At 40.6% G+C, this 18,273-nt stretch overlaps 1 protein-coding gene across 1 annotated transcript in view; it reads right to left on the bottom strand.

Annotated features, from left to right (window-relative positions):
* Nucleotides 1-339: 339 nt before the first annotated feature.
* LOC100566014 (calsequestrin-2) overlaps nucleotides 340-18,273 on the bottom strand; it is a 61,146-nt gene continuing 43,212 nt past the window's right edge. The window contains exons 8-11 of the mRNA XM_003216804.4: nucleotides 8,948-9,002; nucleotides 7,737-7,837; nucleotides 5,812-5,886; nucleotides 340-751 (exon numbers count right to left, since the gene is read on the bottom strand). Coding sequence (XP_003216852.1) covers nucleotides 572-751; nucleotides 5,812-5,886; nucleotides 7,737-7,837; nucleotides 8,948-9,002 — 411 coding nt within the window. The 3' untranslated portion in view covers nucleotides 340-571. The remainder of the gene's footprint in view (nucleotides 752-5,811; nucleotides 5,887-7,736; nucleotides 7,838-8,947; nucleotides 9,003-18,273) is intronic.

Below are 18,273 nucleotides of genomic sequence, written 5' to 3'. Positions count from 1 at the left end.
AATTGTTTTAATGTATTAAAAACTGTTAATTAAATGTACTTGTCCCATAGTGCTCAATACAACAAACAGGATAACTGATGGTCATCTACCTCAATTACATATTATCAAGAGAATTATGAGTATCTTTAATAAATATCCTGCAAAGTTATTCTTCACCTGAAAAAACTACTGTAAAAAAAACAAGCACAGAAAATACAAATGTCTCTTTGTGATAAGCTAGGGTACATTCAACTCCTCCTAAGTGCCGCATAACTCTTACTTGATTTTATGATAATTCTGCATTTCCCTCCTTTCAATCTTATCAATAAACAGAACTAAAGCAAGACATTTGCAAAGAGCTGAGATGCTAAGCCTTCATCACATTTATTGATTTTTGTATGCCTTATATTTGATTAACAGCTTTATGAAGCCAAATAGGAAATATTCTGGGAGAGGATACACAGGACAGGAAGCAAAGGCCACAGATCTTCAATAACCCTTAGAAACATCTTTTTGAAATTATATGGAAACTGCAATGCTCAACATCATCAGGCATAAAGATTTAAATGTCCAGATTTCAGAGAGCTGGAACTTAGTCATCATCATCGTCATCATCATCATCGTCGTCGTCGTCGTCGTCATCGTCATCATCGTCAACATCATCATCTTCAGTGTTTATTTTCCCAGAAAGTACATCTTCTATCCAGTCCTCCAATTCCTCAGCTGTAGGAAGGTCATCATCATCCTTGATGTCCATCCAGACACTGTCAGCCTAAAAAAAAAGCAATACAGAAAAGAACTGAACAACAAAAGAAAAACTACTTGAAATTGAAAAAGTAAAGCAAATTGAACTAAAATTACATAACTACAGCTGCCTTATCCATTAGGCACAGTAGGCATAGTGTCTAGGGCCTACGAAAATGTTAGGGCCTACGAAAACAAGATTAACAAAAAAAAATTGTAGGAATTATGAAGAACATTAAAAAAATCAAAAGATTTTTGGCTTCATAGATATGCACGTTTTGCGGTTCATAGAGGTTGATTTTTGGAATGATATCTTTCTGTCCCTAGTAGTACATCAGGGCAAGATGGGAAGTCCAATACAAGAGCGCCTAGGGACTATGAAAATCTTAACATACTTAGCACCCTGCTTACATACTTTACATACTTAATACATCTAATGAACCCTGCTCAATTATAGCAATGACCCATGAAATCCTCCTTGAAGCCCATCATTCTGTTATTGTAGAATACAACCAGGTGCTTATGGGAAGCCCACAAGAAGGACAATATTAGCAGAGGGCCAGAAGATGGATGCCAGGAGTTGAAGGACACCCCACGAGAGGAAGGGGGGGGGGGAGAAATCAGAATAAAAAGTCAAAAATTCTGGGAAGAAAGATAATCAACAACGCATGCTAACTAGAAGCACAGACAAACAGCCATAATGAACCTTTAAGTCTAAGGGGGCAATAATTGTTGTTTAATGTCAAGAATGTGAACAATCATAAGTAATAGTCCACAAGTGTGCGGGTGGCTGGGTCTTTGTATACTTTATAAGTGTCTAAGGGGAGGTGACTGCCCCTGAAACAAGAGGAGTTAAAAGATAGGACACGGTCCTTGAGCCTGGGTCAAAAGATCAGCAGCATTGTATTAAAATAATGAAGGTGGGAGGGTAGGGAAGACACCGGCCCTGAGCACTCTGTCTGAAAAATGGCAGGAAGAGAGGAATTGAAATCCAGATGGGAAGGGAAGGGACAGGAGGGAACAGTTACTCAGAATTGAAATTGAAAGCATGAGGAGTTTCAAAGTTAATCTGTTAAAGGTTGGTGAGTGATTTAAAGCTTATGTCAGTGAATATTAACGGTCTGAAGTCAGTAGTTAAAAACATAGACTAAGCAAACTCTAAGTGTGGCTTTCTTGCAAGAGACCCACCAAAAAAGGGAAATCAAAACTGCTAAACTTTACTAATTGGGATGCTCAATATGAATCTAGGGGCACAAGCAAATCTAAGGAAGTAGCCATTATCATAAAAAAGATCTAGATTTGAAACAGGGAAAATAATTACTGATGGGGAGGAGAGGTTTATAATGATATGTAGGAAAATAAATAATTGCAAAGTTTCATCTATTAGTGTTTATGGTCCCAACCATAGGCAAAAAAGATTCATTAATAAAATCTTTAAAAAATAGAACAGGAGGCAGAGAGGATATAATCATTGGAGGGGACCTAAATTTAGAACTATATGAGAAAGCAAAAATAAGGGGGCTTGTAATAATGGGGGGGGGGGGGAAGTAAAATTAATTTTAAGAAATTGAATGTTTGGGAAGTTAATGAAGAATTGGAAAAAGAGTTGACACTCCTGTTAGGGTATAATGAAGCTGTGTGTGTGTTAAAGAAAAACTACACTGCTGATCATAACATGCAGGAGCTAACTAGGTCAGCAGTTAAGCAATTAAGTTTGGACCACACCCGGTGGGGTGTGGCTGTGTGTGTATTAGCTTCTGCTCCTGTTTTTGGTTTCACTTTCACTTTTGGATCTCTCTCTTTTAGAAGAAGAGACTGAAGAAACCATGCTCTTTGTATGTTCTTTCCTAAAACTGGGATTCAGAAGTAGGAGAATGGAATACAAGTGCAGATTTAATCCACTGGTTACATTTAAGGAAGAAGGCAAACAAGAGTTAAAAATGAAATAAAGCAATATTTTAGAATTAATAGATCGCCAGACCTAAAGGAGAACACAAATTTAAAGCTATGATCAGAGGAAGATGTATTACAATGGAAAAGGGTATTTAAAAGATTATAAGAGAGAAGGAAAGGGCTCAAACAGGAAGGAAACAAATTAGTTCTCAAAGAAATTTGAGAACTTATCAGAGTTGGCCATTAACATTCAAAAATCAGAAATTCTACATGAAACTCTGACTTTGAAAGAATTAAAAGAAATATAGGCCATCTCGGGGATAAAATTGGGTAAGAAGAAGTTAAAATATTTAGGGGTTGATAGTCCACAAAACGTAAACAATATAATTCAATCAAATTATAACCATTTATGGAAAAAAAAAAGTAAACAAATTTGCAATTGGAATAACCAGAATTGGAATATGTCAAGCAAAATTAAGATAGTCAAAATGATGACTCTCCCCAAATTTTTATTCCTGTTCCAAGTCCTTCCATATACCGTGGTATCCCCAGCAAAATAATCAAGAAATGGGACAACTCAATAAAAACTTGGATAGCAGGAGCAAATAAAAAATAGAATTGCCAATTCAATATTTTACTCCCCAAAAGAAAAAGGAGGAAGGAGGCACCCAATCTACAAGTTTATTTTGAGGCCTGCCAATTAACAAGATCGTTAGAATTAGACTTCAGTAATTCAAGAAGATGTCCCAGAATGGAAAAAAACAATAAACAGATGGGATCATTATCTGTGATTAAAAGGATAGGTGGATAACAAAACTCTAAAAGATATTAAAGGTGGCCCAATGATCTCAACCATGGAGTACTGGAAAAATGGTAAGGTAAATTACCAATAAATAAAGTAGATGTACTACCAATAGGGTTTTTTTAGACAATAAATAATATTTGACAATTGATAACAAATTTAAAACAAAATGAATGCCAATGATAAGAGACCTCCTAAATCAAGGCACTCCAAGTGGCCAGCTACTGGTCAAAGGACATTTAATATTTATTTATTTATTTATTTATTTATTTATTTATTTACAGCATTTATATTCCGCCCTTCTCACCCCGAAGGGGACTCAGGGCGGATCACATTACACATATTAGGCAAACATTCAATGCCTTTTAACATAGGACAAAGACAAACAACAACATAGCTCCGAGCGGGCCTCGAACTTATGACCTCCTGGTCAGTGATCCATTGCAGTTAATTGCACTGGCTTGCTCTCCTGTCTGCGCCACAGCCCCGGGCTGTGCCAAGTTTTTAAAAACTTTGTTTGGGTTTACAAATACATTACAACTTGTACCCTTGGTTCGCTTCTGACATGATAAAATAAAAACACTTCAGTCAACAGTTGGATTTGGCCACCTCTTAATAGTTCTTGAGAAATATCTTACAGTCCTAGTAGCTGATGGCTTCTATATAAGTAGGGAAGGTGAATCTGCAATGCATTTAAGTTTGAATTGTAATAAATAACCTATTTAAGGTGCTGGATCTCTTCTCCAAAATAGGTGAATTGCCCCTTCAAGACTCAAAGTACAAACAGCAGATTCACTGTTCCACTGATCTGGAAGCTATCACTGTTCTAAAGGAAACAGGCCAGAAGGAAGATTTAACTCTGGAAGCAAAACAGTAATGAAAATCTGTTGTCGAAGGCTTTCATGGCCGGGATCACAGGGTTGTTGTATGTTTTCCGGGCTGTATGGCCATGTATTCTCTCCTGACGTTTCACCCACATCTATAGCAGGCATCCTCAAAGGTTGTGAGGTATACCTCACAACCTCTGAGGATGCCTGCCATAGATGTGGGCGAAACGTCAGGAGAGAATACATGGCCATACAGCCTGGAAAATATACAACAACCCAGTAACGAAAATCTGTTACTACTGTATATTTTTAAGGACAGGGCACCTTTGGTATGAGAGGGATGCTCAAAAAGACTTAATTAAAAAATAGCACAAGAAACAAAACTTCATTCAATCATGTTCATCCCACTATGGCAAAGCCCCTGGTGACGCAATGGGTTAAACCCTTGTACTGGCAAGACTGCTGACAGAAAGGTTGGCAATTTGAATCTGGGTAGCGGGGTGAGCTCCCGTCTGTCAGCTCTAGCTCCCCATGCGGGGACATGAGAGAAGTTTCTCTCAGGATGGTAAAACATTAGAACATCTGGGCATCCCCTGGGCAACGCCCTTGCAGACAAGCAATTATCTCACACCAGGAGCAACTTGCAGTTTCTCGAGTCACTTCAGACAAGAAAAAAAATCCCACTATGGCAAACACAAAGGCATTCGTGATAGAAATCTGAAACAATTGAGGGAAATCACCAGTGGACTGGCTTTGGAGAGCTGTGAAACCTAGCACTGTTTTCTTTGTCATGAGGCTTCACACTCGGCAACATTTGATAGTTCTAAATTGTTTAACATTTTTAATGTAGTCTCCCCTTTTGACTAGAGTACTTTGATGTGTGAAGTGTAAAGAAATCTTTTTGTGCGAGGATGTTATTTTGTGAGGAACTTAAATTTTACTCTGGCCATATTTATTTGTGGAGGAGACAAAACATAACCTAATTTAATCCTACAGGCTCAGACAACTACCTTGAGCAATCCACCATATGCTACATAAAACATATATATCAGAGCGCTTTGCACCTTTTCTTAAAGAACTAGGGAAAGGGTTATGTGTGCTTTCTTATGTAAACTTTGAATGTGCTGACACTACAATTCAGCTACAGAAAACACTGGTGACACCTGCTGAACAAGTATAGCAAAGTTCAGTGTGTTTCTTGCTCCAGGAAGCCAAGTATTTATCACATCCATCCTCTTGGAGAAACCAACTCTTTAAGAGAAATTTGCATTCAATAGTAAACAAAATGCGAATGTTGGGGAAAGGCTTGTGAATATCACTTAACACAGTATTGGCCAGGTCATTTGAACCTCCAGAACAACATTTGAGCTTTTGGACCGAATGAACCATTTAAATTCACAGCAGAATAGACATGCAAATAATGTTCAAATTCACTGATATTGAGCTGACATCATGCAATTGAGTTGAATTTTATATTGTTAATTTAATTGAGGTTTTGTTTCAATTGTTCCCCTTTTTCCATCACTGTATTTAAATTGCTTAGTCCTTAAAGTTGCTGATACTTGCATCAGTGACGTTGACTATTCCAATCTGTGGCTTGAATAGGTCAATTTTGAAAGTCTTCTCCCAGTATGAGATGAGCTGTGGGAGCAAAAGAGCATTGAATCAACTTTATACAAATATTTCAGGTTAATTCCATGAACAGTGAGGTATTACATATCATAAATTAAACAAACAAATGGATCTGATGAACCTGGGGAAGATAAGAGGAAAAAGGCTTGCTTCTATTCTTCCATGTGAGAGGTGGGTAATGTTAAGCCCAGAACTTACTATGGAGCATAACATGCTTTAAAATTTCCATCTCACTCTCTCAGTCTTTCTCTCTCCAGCACACGCATGCGCATGTGCGCGCGCACACACACACACACACACATATATATATATGAGATTTTTATGCCACATTTTTCCAGGCAAACGCAAAGCAGCTCACAACATTTAAAAATATACATAATAGAATAAGACCATTAGCTAAAGCAAATTATAAAAGAGCCATGCAGAATCCATAGTATTATAAACAATAAAAAGTTAAAAACAGAATTAAAATATATACTCCCCTCATAGATGGCTGTAGCTACACTGTAATTGCAATGCAATTTAGCTGCTGTTGCTCAATGCTATAGAGACATGGGAGATGTAGATTTACACTGTCTTTTATGAATCTGCCAAAGAGCACTGGTGCCTTAGCAAACTACAAATCCTGGATTCCACAGCATGGAGCCATGGCCGTTAAAGTGGTGTCAAACTGCATTCTACAGTGTAGAGTCAGCCATAGTTTAAAATCCACATTCATTTTCTTTCCTTGTTACATTTTCATTTTTAGGCAAGGGTCCAAACCACAAATGTACTGCAACTGGATTTCTCCAGGGACAGAATTACTTGTTGTGGATAGTGTCCCTCATTGTAAGATGGGAACTGTTCCTTACCTTTCCTCATTTTCTGCTCATAAACCTTCTCTGAAACTAATATGGAATTTCAGTCGAGCTCTGTTCCAGAACTTCTGTTAACATTCAAGTCCAAGTTCTAGTCAAGTACTCAGCTCTGAAAAATATGCAGCTATAGTGGCAAGCAGAAGAAAAAACTGCCAAATGCCCACTTTTTTCTTTTTCTTGCTCACAGTCCTTCAGAGCCTGATACCCCTTCTACGCTGCCATATAAAATCCAGATTATCCCTCTGAACTGGATTATATGTCAGTGTAGACTCATAATCCAGTTCAAAGCAGATAATGCAGATTATTTGCTTTGATAATCTGAATTATATGGCAGTATAGAAGGGGCCTGGGTGTCTTAAAAAACAAAGCCACAACCCCAAAGATTCCTCCTGCCGGCTATTATTTGACAGCATTTCTGTTGGCACTAGATATTCACCATGTTCCCACTTGCTATCTCCTCTAAGATTTCTTTACTTACAAACTAAACATGAATTTTGATCTCTTCTTGGATTCCCCACCCATACAACCTTGAAGGAAGAATGATCATATAATTATTTTTTTCCAACTCAAAACTATTTTTTCACCTGGAGTCCAAATCGCATGGAACCTCCATAGATATCACAAGCTCTCCAAGTCAAAACCCCCCACACAAGAAAATGATAGAAACAATTATGGGAATTGGGCTACTTAATTCACATTCCATCACCTTGTGTATTTATCTAACACATGAAGTGAGAGAGTTAAATAAAAAGTAAATACATACAATTGGTGCCACAGATTTTAACATTAATATAGCATTTGGACCACTTCTCAAAACTTCATCAAACTCAAAATGTATCACTTTCCCCAAAATGCAGAATAAGGATGTTTTTGTTTTGTTTTTGTATGTGTGTGTGTGTGTGTGTGTGTGTGTGTGTGTGTGTGTATATATATATATATATATATATATATATATATATATATATATATGTATATATTCTCCAATATCTTATGGCAACTTACCAGAGGAAAGTCATCTGGGTCGATCCAGACAATGCTCAAATCAGGATTATCAGTGTTGTCTTTGGCAACCTGCTTAACAACCTCCAGAAATTCAAAGCCATCTGAAAAGATAAATACTAGTCTCAGTTCCTCTTGCAAGTATACACCAGAAGGATGCCCAAAATTTTCAAATTGGGATGAGAAAATGGTTGATTCCAAAGAGCAATGTCAGCAGTTGAAAAGGATTAACAGTATACAAAATATATACTTTTAAAAGCTGATAAGACAAAGAATTATTGCCATTGAAAGAGCTATGCCATTCTCTGCCGTTTGATTTTGACCTAGTGGACCACCAGATGAAGACTTTTCAGAAGAAACCCAATGAACCATATTCATCTATCTTGTCTTCAGGAATGCCCAGTAGCTTCCATGTTAGTATAATGGTGAATTTGCTATGGGTTTTTGTAACAGAGGTATCTAAGATGTTAAATTAATTTAGCATTTTAAAGGTCAGACTAAAACCCAGAACAAATTCACAAACCCACTGACATGGATGCTACCAGCCATCATTAGTTGGTGACCTCAGTCTGAAGCTGGACAAGAGGTTTAAGGGTGGTAATCCTTCTCTGAGGTCTATGTGACCAGTACAGAATGTTTTTGGGACTTCTTGATGATGTAGGAGTTCCTCGTGTTTGGCACCCTATGTAGCCATAACATGTGCTTGTTGGCCCAGGGCACATAATAAGGCAGTTAAATAATTTCTAACATTGGACAAATGACAGCACTCAGCAAAACAATACAGGCCATGGATGAGATGCCAATTGTTGTCAAAATGACATTGATCAGGCTTACTACATCAGATCAGCAGAAACACGTTTAGCAATCAATTACTGCATGTTTTAAAATAAATTACTTGATGTTGTACTGTATTATTCATATGTACCTGGAACAATGAGAAGTACCTTATACCTTATATTGCTGCCTCTTTGTCCTCAGAGTGAAAAGAAAAATAGCCCAGGCCAAGTGTAAACTGCACCACAGTAGAAGTACATCCAGCACCATGTTCCACTGTGAATGCCTTTGAAATCTTATTTTCAAGGAAGTAAGACTGCTAACACTAATGCGAGCCCCCGTATTTCAACTTGTTCTAGGTATGTACTTGTGTACAGGAAATAATAAATTGCTATTCCTGGTTAGTTAAGAGGCCCAAAGAAGGCCAGTGCATTGCCTACCAGGATCATCTTCTTCAGCAAATGTCACAATATGAATCCCATCCATGTCATCTTCCTGTGGGCAAGAAAAGAAAATGTCACTGATGTGACCAACAATATAAAAGAGAGAAGCATAAGAAGGTGGGCTATTTGTAGGGTAAACCAGATCACATGAGGTGATATCTATAATGTAGATGTTTTGTTTATCATCTCTTGACCCAGCAGGAGCCAAAGAAGAGGAACCTCTAAAGCCAGAATGGGAAAACACGAGGAGAATAAACCTGTAAAGATTAGGAAAAGGTCAGTGGGGATGTGAGATGGAAGAACTCAAAGTCAAGGTGGATTGTGGTCAGGTGTGACAGACTGGCCTCCATGTCCATTTTTATAATCCCATTTTGCCTTCACAGGGCCCACAAACAGAATATTGTCAAAGCCTAGTAATATATATCAAGATATTTGATATTTGAGGTTCATGGGCTGATTCATATTTGAGAATGAAGACATTTCCAGGCTTCTTCTCTTTCACATAGTCTACAACGATGCTTTCCTCCCAAACGTGGATCCTTTGCAGAGAACAAAGTATTCCAAAAATTCATCCAGTCACTGAGCCACTAGGTGGCTGAGTAAATGTTGCAAAAGAAAGCTTCCCTCAAAATAGTGAGTGGTTTTTATTTCAACTGTGGAAGGGACAGAAAACAAGCTACAAACTCTCCTTTTCCCCTGTGGAGGACTCAAGGCAGCTTACAAAATCATTAGAGTTATGTTGAAAAACCACACCCCATATAAAAGTTAAAAATATAATAAACTAACAGTAGAATTAGAAGAAGAGTTAGACAGTTCAACAAAGCAGCACGCTGACAAACTGAAAAACTGCAGTCATTTGCCCAACGATTTCTCTACTACCTTGTTTCCCCCCAAATAAGACATCCGCTGAAAATAAGACCTAGTAGAAGTTTTGGTGAATTGTCAAATACAGTAGAGTCCCACTTATCCAACGTTCTGGATTATCCAACGCATTTTTGTAGTCAATGTTTTCAATACATCATGATATTTTGGTGCTAAATTCGTAAATACAGTAATTACTACATAGCATTACTACATATTGAACTACTTTTTCTGTCAAATTTGTTGTATAACATGATGTTTTGGTGCTTAATTTGTAAAATCATAACCTAATTTGATGTTTAATAGGTTTTTCCTTAATGCCTCCTTATTATCTAACATATTTGCTTATCCAACATTCTGCTGGCCCGGTTATGTTGGATAAGTGAGACTCTACTGTATAAGACATCCTCTGAAAGTAAGACCAAGGAGGAGGGAGTTGTCATCACCGAGGAAGGCGCTTGCGGCGTGAAGAAGAAGTAGGGGTGCACCTTTCCCTTCTTCTCCTTTGCGCCACATGCACCTTCCTCGACGGAGGAGGAGGGAGAAAAATAAGTCATCCTCTGGAAATAAAACCTAGCGTGTCTTTGGTAGCAAAAATTAATATATGAAACTGTCTGATTTTTGGGGAAACATGGTAGCGTAATGCCCCAACAGGAGTGCAGCCATAGAATCATAGAACTGGAAGAGACCTCATGGGCCATCCAGTCCAACCCCCACTAAGCCAAAACATTTCCAAAACATTAGGCACAAAGCCCAAACATTTCTTGATCCAACAAACTTTAATAATTTTACCAAGCAAGTGTTAGGAATGTTAAAGTACGGCTATAAGCACTCTGCACTTTCCTGACTGATAAATAATTCAAAGGCAGTATAGAGTGTCCTGGTGACAGAGTACCAGAGACTGCCTGGGTCTTTGAGTGTTTACTTAGAAACAGGCAAACAGAACACCTTGGGGCCACACCGACCAAAATCAAAAGCAGTTGGCAACTCTGATTCAGTGGACCAATTAATCTACTCTGGGTTTTGATGTAAACCTGAATGTTTGCCATGGCATTAACTTTAACTCTCTTAACTGAAACTGATTCTGGCATTCGAGGTTCATGATTTTAGGTAGATATAATTTAACTGATTATGTAATTTTAGTTTTATATATTACAATTCACTGTTAGATGTTGGTTTACTTTGGAATTTGGGTGGGTTGTTATTGTATTTGTATGATGGTTATTTTCAAGGCATTGAATGTTTGTCTTTGTGTTTGTTGGAGTCCCCTTGGGGAGATAGGGCGGAATACAAATAAAGAATTATTATTATTATTTACCATGTTTGGAGGGCAAATGCTATTTATGGTCACAGACACTAATGCACAGCTCTGAGTGGGCACAGAGAGAATCAACAGGTTACCTCTTGGCTATTGAAAAGGAGGCATATAGTTCCTTTATAGCATAATCCCTTTTGTAGACATTCCTAGCAGTAGCATAACTGAATCACAATCCTTAGCCTTGGAAGACTTACTATTTAGCTAGAAGACATGTCTCACCTACTCTCTTCCACTTGCTGTACCTTTTAATACATGAAACTACCTTCTGTAAGATTGGGACATCTACACCTGAATAGAAGCAGACTTTTGGAACTGTCCTCCATCCCATGCTATGGGAGGTGTGTACACACAATTGGAAGAGGGACATGATGGCATCTCGGCATTTCTGCTTGTAGTTTGTGAAATCTGGCTAAGATGGCATGAAGAGATGAGCTATGAATCTCATGTTTTGCACCCTTTGTATTTTCTCCACATGAATAACCTCAAACTCTTTTTTTTTTTGCTATGGTGCTTTAATCAGGCCCCAATATATGACAGATCTACCAAAAGTAGAAATTTCTTTTGAAAGGTAAGAGTTCTTTACCTTGGAAAGTTCCTTTAAAGTCTGGCCCAAAATATGTAAGCATACTATCTATACCACTGATATAGAAGCTACCAATAGTTTTGAATTCTACGCATTCTGTATTCCCAAATAGTGCAACTGCACCTTGAAGATTTTTCATTTTTAGTCAGGTTAGCGCTCCTCTCATCCTGTATCTCTGTTTCAGTCCAAATTCAGATTTTCCAAAGCCCCAGCTTTGTTTTGGCAAAGTTTTGATTGTTAATCAGGTCTACTATGGCAATAGGCCCGTTCAAGATAATCAAGGGGACTGAAGTCATCCCAGGAGATTTTCTGTTATGTGACAGATGGTTGGAAGACCTCAACTGAAGGTTTCCAAAGCCCAGCCACAGAAGCAGCCAGCTAGCTGCAAAGTAGAATGGCCATAAAAACTAACAACAGGAAAGGAGACTTCAGAAAGGATGGTGTTAAAAAATGGTTGGATTTTCTTCCTAAAAGTCACAGAAGTGGCAGTTAGGCCTTGGGAAGCTGGGCTGAGCAAAAATTGTATTGGCAAAGGCCATCTTATTTGGCAGTCAGGCTGTTTATTGTGCACCTGCTATGAATGTCATCTTGGAATTATACCATGGAAAAACCCTCATGTTCCTTGTCTTCCACCAATCCAAGCTTTCAGTTTCAATTGGTATTAATGCAAGAGGAAAAAAATCCATCTAAATGCTAATTTCTTTCCCCTCTGAGTCCACAAGTGACAGAACCCCTATAAAATGAAGAGCTAAAAGGAATAAGTGGAAAACATCAGCTGTGGTGGGGGTGGGGAGGAATTGTCAGAACAAAGCTTTCTCTGGCTTCTGAAGGGGCATCAGATTTTGAAAGGGGGGCAGCATTTGCAGCAGATATACAACTTAAATAAGAGAAAACTTAGTTCTTGAAGGCCCTTGGTGTGTTCCCTTACCCTTGAAAGTTGCCCAACTCAGCCTTATATGAAGTCATCCTTTGGATTCATCTATTTTGATTCCCAGAAGTACTCTAATGTGTGAAACAGAGGTTTTTTATTTCTATTATCAGAATTTATTTCACCAGAGATGCTGAAGACCAAAGTCTACTGTAGTTCCTCACCTGCCGATAAAGCACCACTTCTCACCCCTATCATCAGTGAAGTATCTGTCAAAAGAATAGAGCTCACCTTCCTTCCTTCTGAAAAGCCTTAGCTTTGCCAAGCCATAGATGAGCAAATTAGAGTTTGATATTTCCAGAGCATACCCCCAAGGGTTTGAAGAAAAACCAAGCATTGTGTTGGGTCAGTGATCAGCCACAAGGGTTGGAAATGGTGCAATTGTAGATCCCAGCATTCTTTCTTGTACACTATAATGGCTTGGTTTCTTGAGAATCCTGTAGGTCAGGGTCTCTTCAAGCATTTTAAGCAGAGGGCTGGTTCACAGTCCCCCCAAACTGTTTGTGGGGTGGGGGGAGGACTAAAGTTTTAAACATGAACAAATGCTTATGCACATTGCACATGTCTTATCTGTAGTACAGAAAAACAGGAAAGAATAATACAATATTTAAAATGAAGAATTATTTTCCCCAACATAAGCTTACCAGTATTTCAATGGGAAGTATGGGTCTGCTTTTTCTCTGATGAGATAGCCAAGTTAATTAGAATGGTTGTTGAGTGCCTTCAAGTCGTTTCAGACTTAGAGAGACCCTAAGTCTAATGTTGTTCTAAAGGTTTGGGTAAATGACATTAGAGGGATGCTTATGGCCCATTGGCTTTAATTGGGGACCCAACAATAGTGAGAAGGCTGCATGATTCCATCTCTGACCATGATGCTTTTTTATAAAGCTATTATCTTTCCAACTCTATTGTACACCTGTGAAACACAGACCATCCACAAACATCCCTCTCGACTTCTGGAAAGATTCCATCAGTGTTGCCTTTTTAAAAATCCTGCCAATTTCTTGGAAAGACAGGCAAATAACCTCGCCATTGTAGAAAAAGCAAAGACCACTAGTACTGAAGCGATGATCTTCCACCATCAACTTCGCTGGACTGGCCACGTTGTCCAAATGTCCCATCACCAAAACATTTACAGCTCAGGAACAGAACACAGAATGTTGATGGACAGCAAAAAAGATTTAAAGACGGCCCATCTTTAACCTAAACAAAATGTGGAATAAACACAGAGAACTGGGAAGCCCTGGCACTTGAGCATTTTAACTGGAGGTCAGCTGTTACCAATAGTGCTATGGGTTTTGAAGAGGTGCAAATAGAGGGCAAAAGGGAGAAACCTAAGGAGAGGATGGAGCACCAAGCAAAATCAAACTCTTGTTGGGTTGCCTTCCATCTGGAAGAAGAAGAAGAAGAAGAAGAAGAAGAAGAAGAAGAAGAAGAAGAAGAAGAAGAAGAAGAACAACAACAACAACAACAACAACAACAAGAAGAATTTATATGTATTCCGCTCTATCTCCCCGAGGGGACTCAGGGCGGATTCCAGCATACACAAACACAAAGGCAGACATTCAATGCCTAGAAACAATGAAACACAGAAAAAGATAAAGGCTTCTCCTTTTGGCTCTGAGGGATGGTGCTCATCTCCATTTCTAAGCCGAAGAGCCTGCGTTGTCCATAGACACATCCTAGGTCATGTGTCTTCATGGAATGCCATTTACCTTCCTGCCGAGGCAGTATCTATTGATCTACTCACATTTACATGTTTTGAATTGCTAGGTTGGCAGAAGCTGGGAATAACAGCGGGAGCTCACCCTGTCCCATGGATTTTAACTGCCAACCTTCTGGTCAGCAAGTTCAGCAATCCACCACGTCCCCTATGGAAATCTATGTCCTCATTGTGAAATACTATGTGGATCCAGAATCCGTCACAGACACACTACCAAGACCCTACCTTTGAAAAAAAACAAAAACGACACTGCATGAAACTAAGCACGAAGTAGCTGCATGCAACAACATCCTGGGGAAACTTACTGGCAGCGCATGGCGTGCAGACCCACAAGTAATAAGAACATCAGCCCTGACCTTGTCTTTCTCAACTGCTGAGTATGCCTGTCCTGTCTGGCACAAGTCTGCCCATGCAAAGCAGGTGGACATAGCACTGAACGAAACATGCAGAATAATCACAGGATGCCTTAAACCTACACCTGTTGATAAACTCTACAAGTTAGCTGGCATTGCCCCTCCTGACGTGCGACGGGAAGTTGCTGCTAACGGTGAGAGAAATAAAGTCGAACATTGTGAAAGCCACCCACTGCATGACTATCAGCCTCCTCCCACCAGACTCAAATCAAGGAAGGTGTTCCGTCCCCCAGGACGATGGTTTGCCTTACCTATTGGTCGTTTGTTTGTTTTCCCTCCTTTGCATTTTGTTTCAGCCTCTGGCTGCAAAAGCCTAGGAAAAGTGGCTTGGAGTCTGCAAGAGCTGGCTGCAGTTTTCTTTGCAATGATTGGTCAAAGAGTACAACATCTTAGGACCGCCCTTTTTACCAGGGTCTAGTCTCCATTTTAGAGTTTCATTCTGGCTATAGTCTTCCAACGTGCTGGAGCTGTGCAAGGCTAACTGGGACAAATCATCCTCAAAACCAGGCCAATCTAAGCCTATCCAAATTAGATAAGTATTGAATTATATTGATCTGGAATAGGAAATCTAGTTAGAGGAGCAGGGTTATTCTGTCGCTTCTAGAACTAATCTTTGCTGTAAAGATAGGGAAGGAAAGAGTTTCTCCTTCTAATATAGGCAGCGTGATTAGGGTATAGTGGTTTTATAATCACCTTTGCTTTCTGGAACCAGGGATAATTCTGTACCTAAAACCTATAGAAATTTGTTTCATTTTCTGCAACTTTAAGATCTGTGCCAGGTTTACAACCTTGTATGAATAAACATCCTTTTTTGAAGTTATCCAGACTCAGTCGTTCAATATCTATAGGACAGCTTATAGGGATTTGCAGTTCGCCCGGATAAAGGACAGCACGTTTCAGTTTTATAGTTTTTTATTGTCCGGCGGACGGCACAGTTTTGAGGACGATCAGCGGTTTTCCGCTTGAGCTAGCCTGCACGGCCATAGAGTCTTTGATTTTGTTGGTCTGTTGCAGTGAAGCTTGCTGCCATTCCTTCAGCCTCTGCAGTATCCTGCTCTTCAGCTGCGGCTGTTTCTGCAATTGCACGGCTGTGCAAAACCCAGCAATCTACCCCGAGCTCCTTCGGTGGCAGGTATCGAGCCGCGGAGCTCCAGCAGCAGTCTTTGGGCTCACACAGAGGTGGTGAGTCCAGAAGCACCAGGCCGGGACCCAGATAAGCCTGGCAACTCCAAAAGAAAGTTCTGGCTGAGTCTTCACAGTGGCTAGGATCTCGGCCGGGACAGTCGCCCGGCGGTGGTGACCTGCCTCATGGTCCGGCGGTGGTGACCTGCCTCATCATCCTGCGGTGGTGACCTGCCTCATTGATCTGCGGCGGTGACCTGTCTCATCGTCCTGCGGTGGTGACCTCCCTTCACAGCGGGGAGGAGGCGTCTCTTCTCTCCTCCTTTCCAAAGCCAGCCTCGGTGCTCCTTCGGCGGCAGGCCTCGAGCCGCGGAGCACAAGGTGCTTGAAAATTTGGCGAAGTCGCCATTTTGGCAGTTTACGTCACTCGGGCGAGGGAGGTATCAAGTGGCAAGTTGCTGTCAGTTGGCATTTTGCAGCTTGCCTACCAAAGTTTGGCGCCAAAGGTCACAATCTTTGTAAAGTATAGTTACTTAGTGATATATATTGCTATGGTTAAGTGCTGTGAATTGTATTATATATTGAATTTGCTTTTATTGTAAATTTACTTGCAGGTATATTGCATTTGCCTTTGTTGTAAATTTACTTGCTATTAAGAATACATAATGTCTATGCAATTTCAAGATGATGCAGATGGTATACCTCCTTCTGAGGCTGAAAGTAGGAATGAAAGGCCCCAAAGGATAAAGCACCCTTCAGCCAAGATGCTAGCCCATCTAATAGATGAAAAGGAGCTCCTCCATGTGAGGTTAGGTTCGGCATGGAAGCGAATTGTAACATTAATGGACAGAATTGAGAGCTTGGGTATTACAAGGGTGCCATCCATATTACAGACAGACCTTGAAGAGACCTTCGGTCTTTGGAGGGGTTTGGTGTCTAAGATAGTCCAGGTCCTCGAGCGCATTAACGCCAAGGATTCAGAGTTAGAAATAGTGAGTGTTTTAGCTGACACTAATGAGAAAGAAAATAGGGTGAGGGCAATCCTAGCTTCCTTATGCAGCCATGAGACCAATCTTTTAAAATCACCTGCTGTGGCACTTAGTCTTAAGTCCAACCGCTCTAGCCAGGTATCTAAGCTAAGGGAGTGTGCATCATCTAAACATAGCCACTCTAGCAAGTCTTCTGCTGCTGGGAGTGCCATCTCTTCCCTAGCTGCCTTGCACATTAAGGAGGCTGCACGTCTAGAGCTAAAGAGCAAGGTAGCGGGGGCGGAGGCTGATGCTAAGGCAGCTGATCTCACCCTTCCCTTTAAAGAAGAAGAGCAACGACTGCAAATAGAACAGGCCCGTAGACAAAGCGAAATGCAAATAGAACAGGCCCGTAGACAAAGCGAAATGCAAATAGAACAGGCCCGTAGACAAAGCGAAATGCAAATGGAACAGGCCCAAAGGCAAGGTGAAATAGAAATGCTTAGAATAAGGATGGATGCTACTGCCAAAAAGGTAAGGGCTGAGACTTTGGCCAAGGCCCTAATTGAGCCACTCACAGAAGAAAATGTAAGTCAGTTGCCGAAGCAGGACCCTTCTTCCAAGGTGCTTGTGCATCTTAATAGCTTAAACAGCCAGTTTTCGGATGAGGAACAGGAAGACTTCTCTCCTTACCCAGAGCAGGGCCCCAAAGTCACTTTTGAGTTTCCTGCAGAGCAGAGCGTCATAGCGGGGAGCTCACCCTTGCCCGAGCTACCTGTGCCTCCTGCTAAATCCCTAGGTCAGTCAATCAGGGCCTCAAGGCCAAGTGCTAGTTGGCCCTTACAGACAGCTGCACAGGGAGCCACCGATTCGTCAGTGGTCGATGTCATCCCTCCAAGAGGCCAAAGGTTGACGCAAGGAGCACGGTGGGAGTCCACTCCACAACAGCAAACTCCTCAATTGTTCCCTTCGACGCCAGAGTCCCAGCTTGTCTCCATCATCAGAAGCCCCAGAAGAGATCTTAAGGACAAGGGTGTCGAAAAGTTTTCGGACAAGCCTGAGGAATTTCTTCTCTGGAAGGCCACCTTCCAGAGAGCAATCAGAGACTTAAAGTTATTGCCTGAGGAAGAACTGACTCTTCTGGCTGCATGGTTGGGCCCAGCCTCATCCTCACAAGTTAAGAAGATCTACGCAGCCCACGTAGCCGATCCCGACAAAGCCCTGGAAAAGGCCTGGGCCAGGTTGCAGCAGAGGTATGGGGCCAGCACAGAGATTGAAGCATCTCTTATGGACAAGCTCCAAAGGTTCCCAGCTTTGAAACTCAAAGACTTCAAACTCTTGTGGGACCTCAGCGATCTCCTTACGGAATTAGAGTCGGCCAAGGAGAATCCAGAACTGCCCGGTTTG

The sequence above is a fragment of the Anolis carolinensis genome, chromosome 2 (genome assembly GCF_035594765.1).
Source record: "Anolis carolinensis isolate JA03-04 chromosome 2, rAnoCar3.1.pri, whole genome shotgun sequence".
NCBI lineage: Eukaryota > Metazoa > Chordata > Lepidosauria > Squamata > Dactyloidae > Anolis > Anolis carolinensis.
The sequence above is the reverse complement of the archived record's forward strand: the minus strand, read 5'-3'. Positions and strand labels throughout refer to the sequence as shown.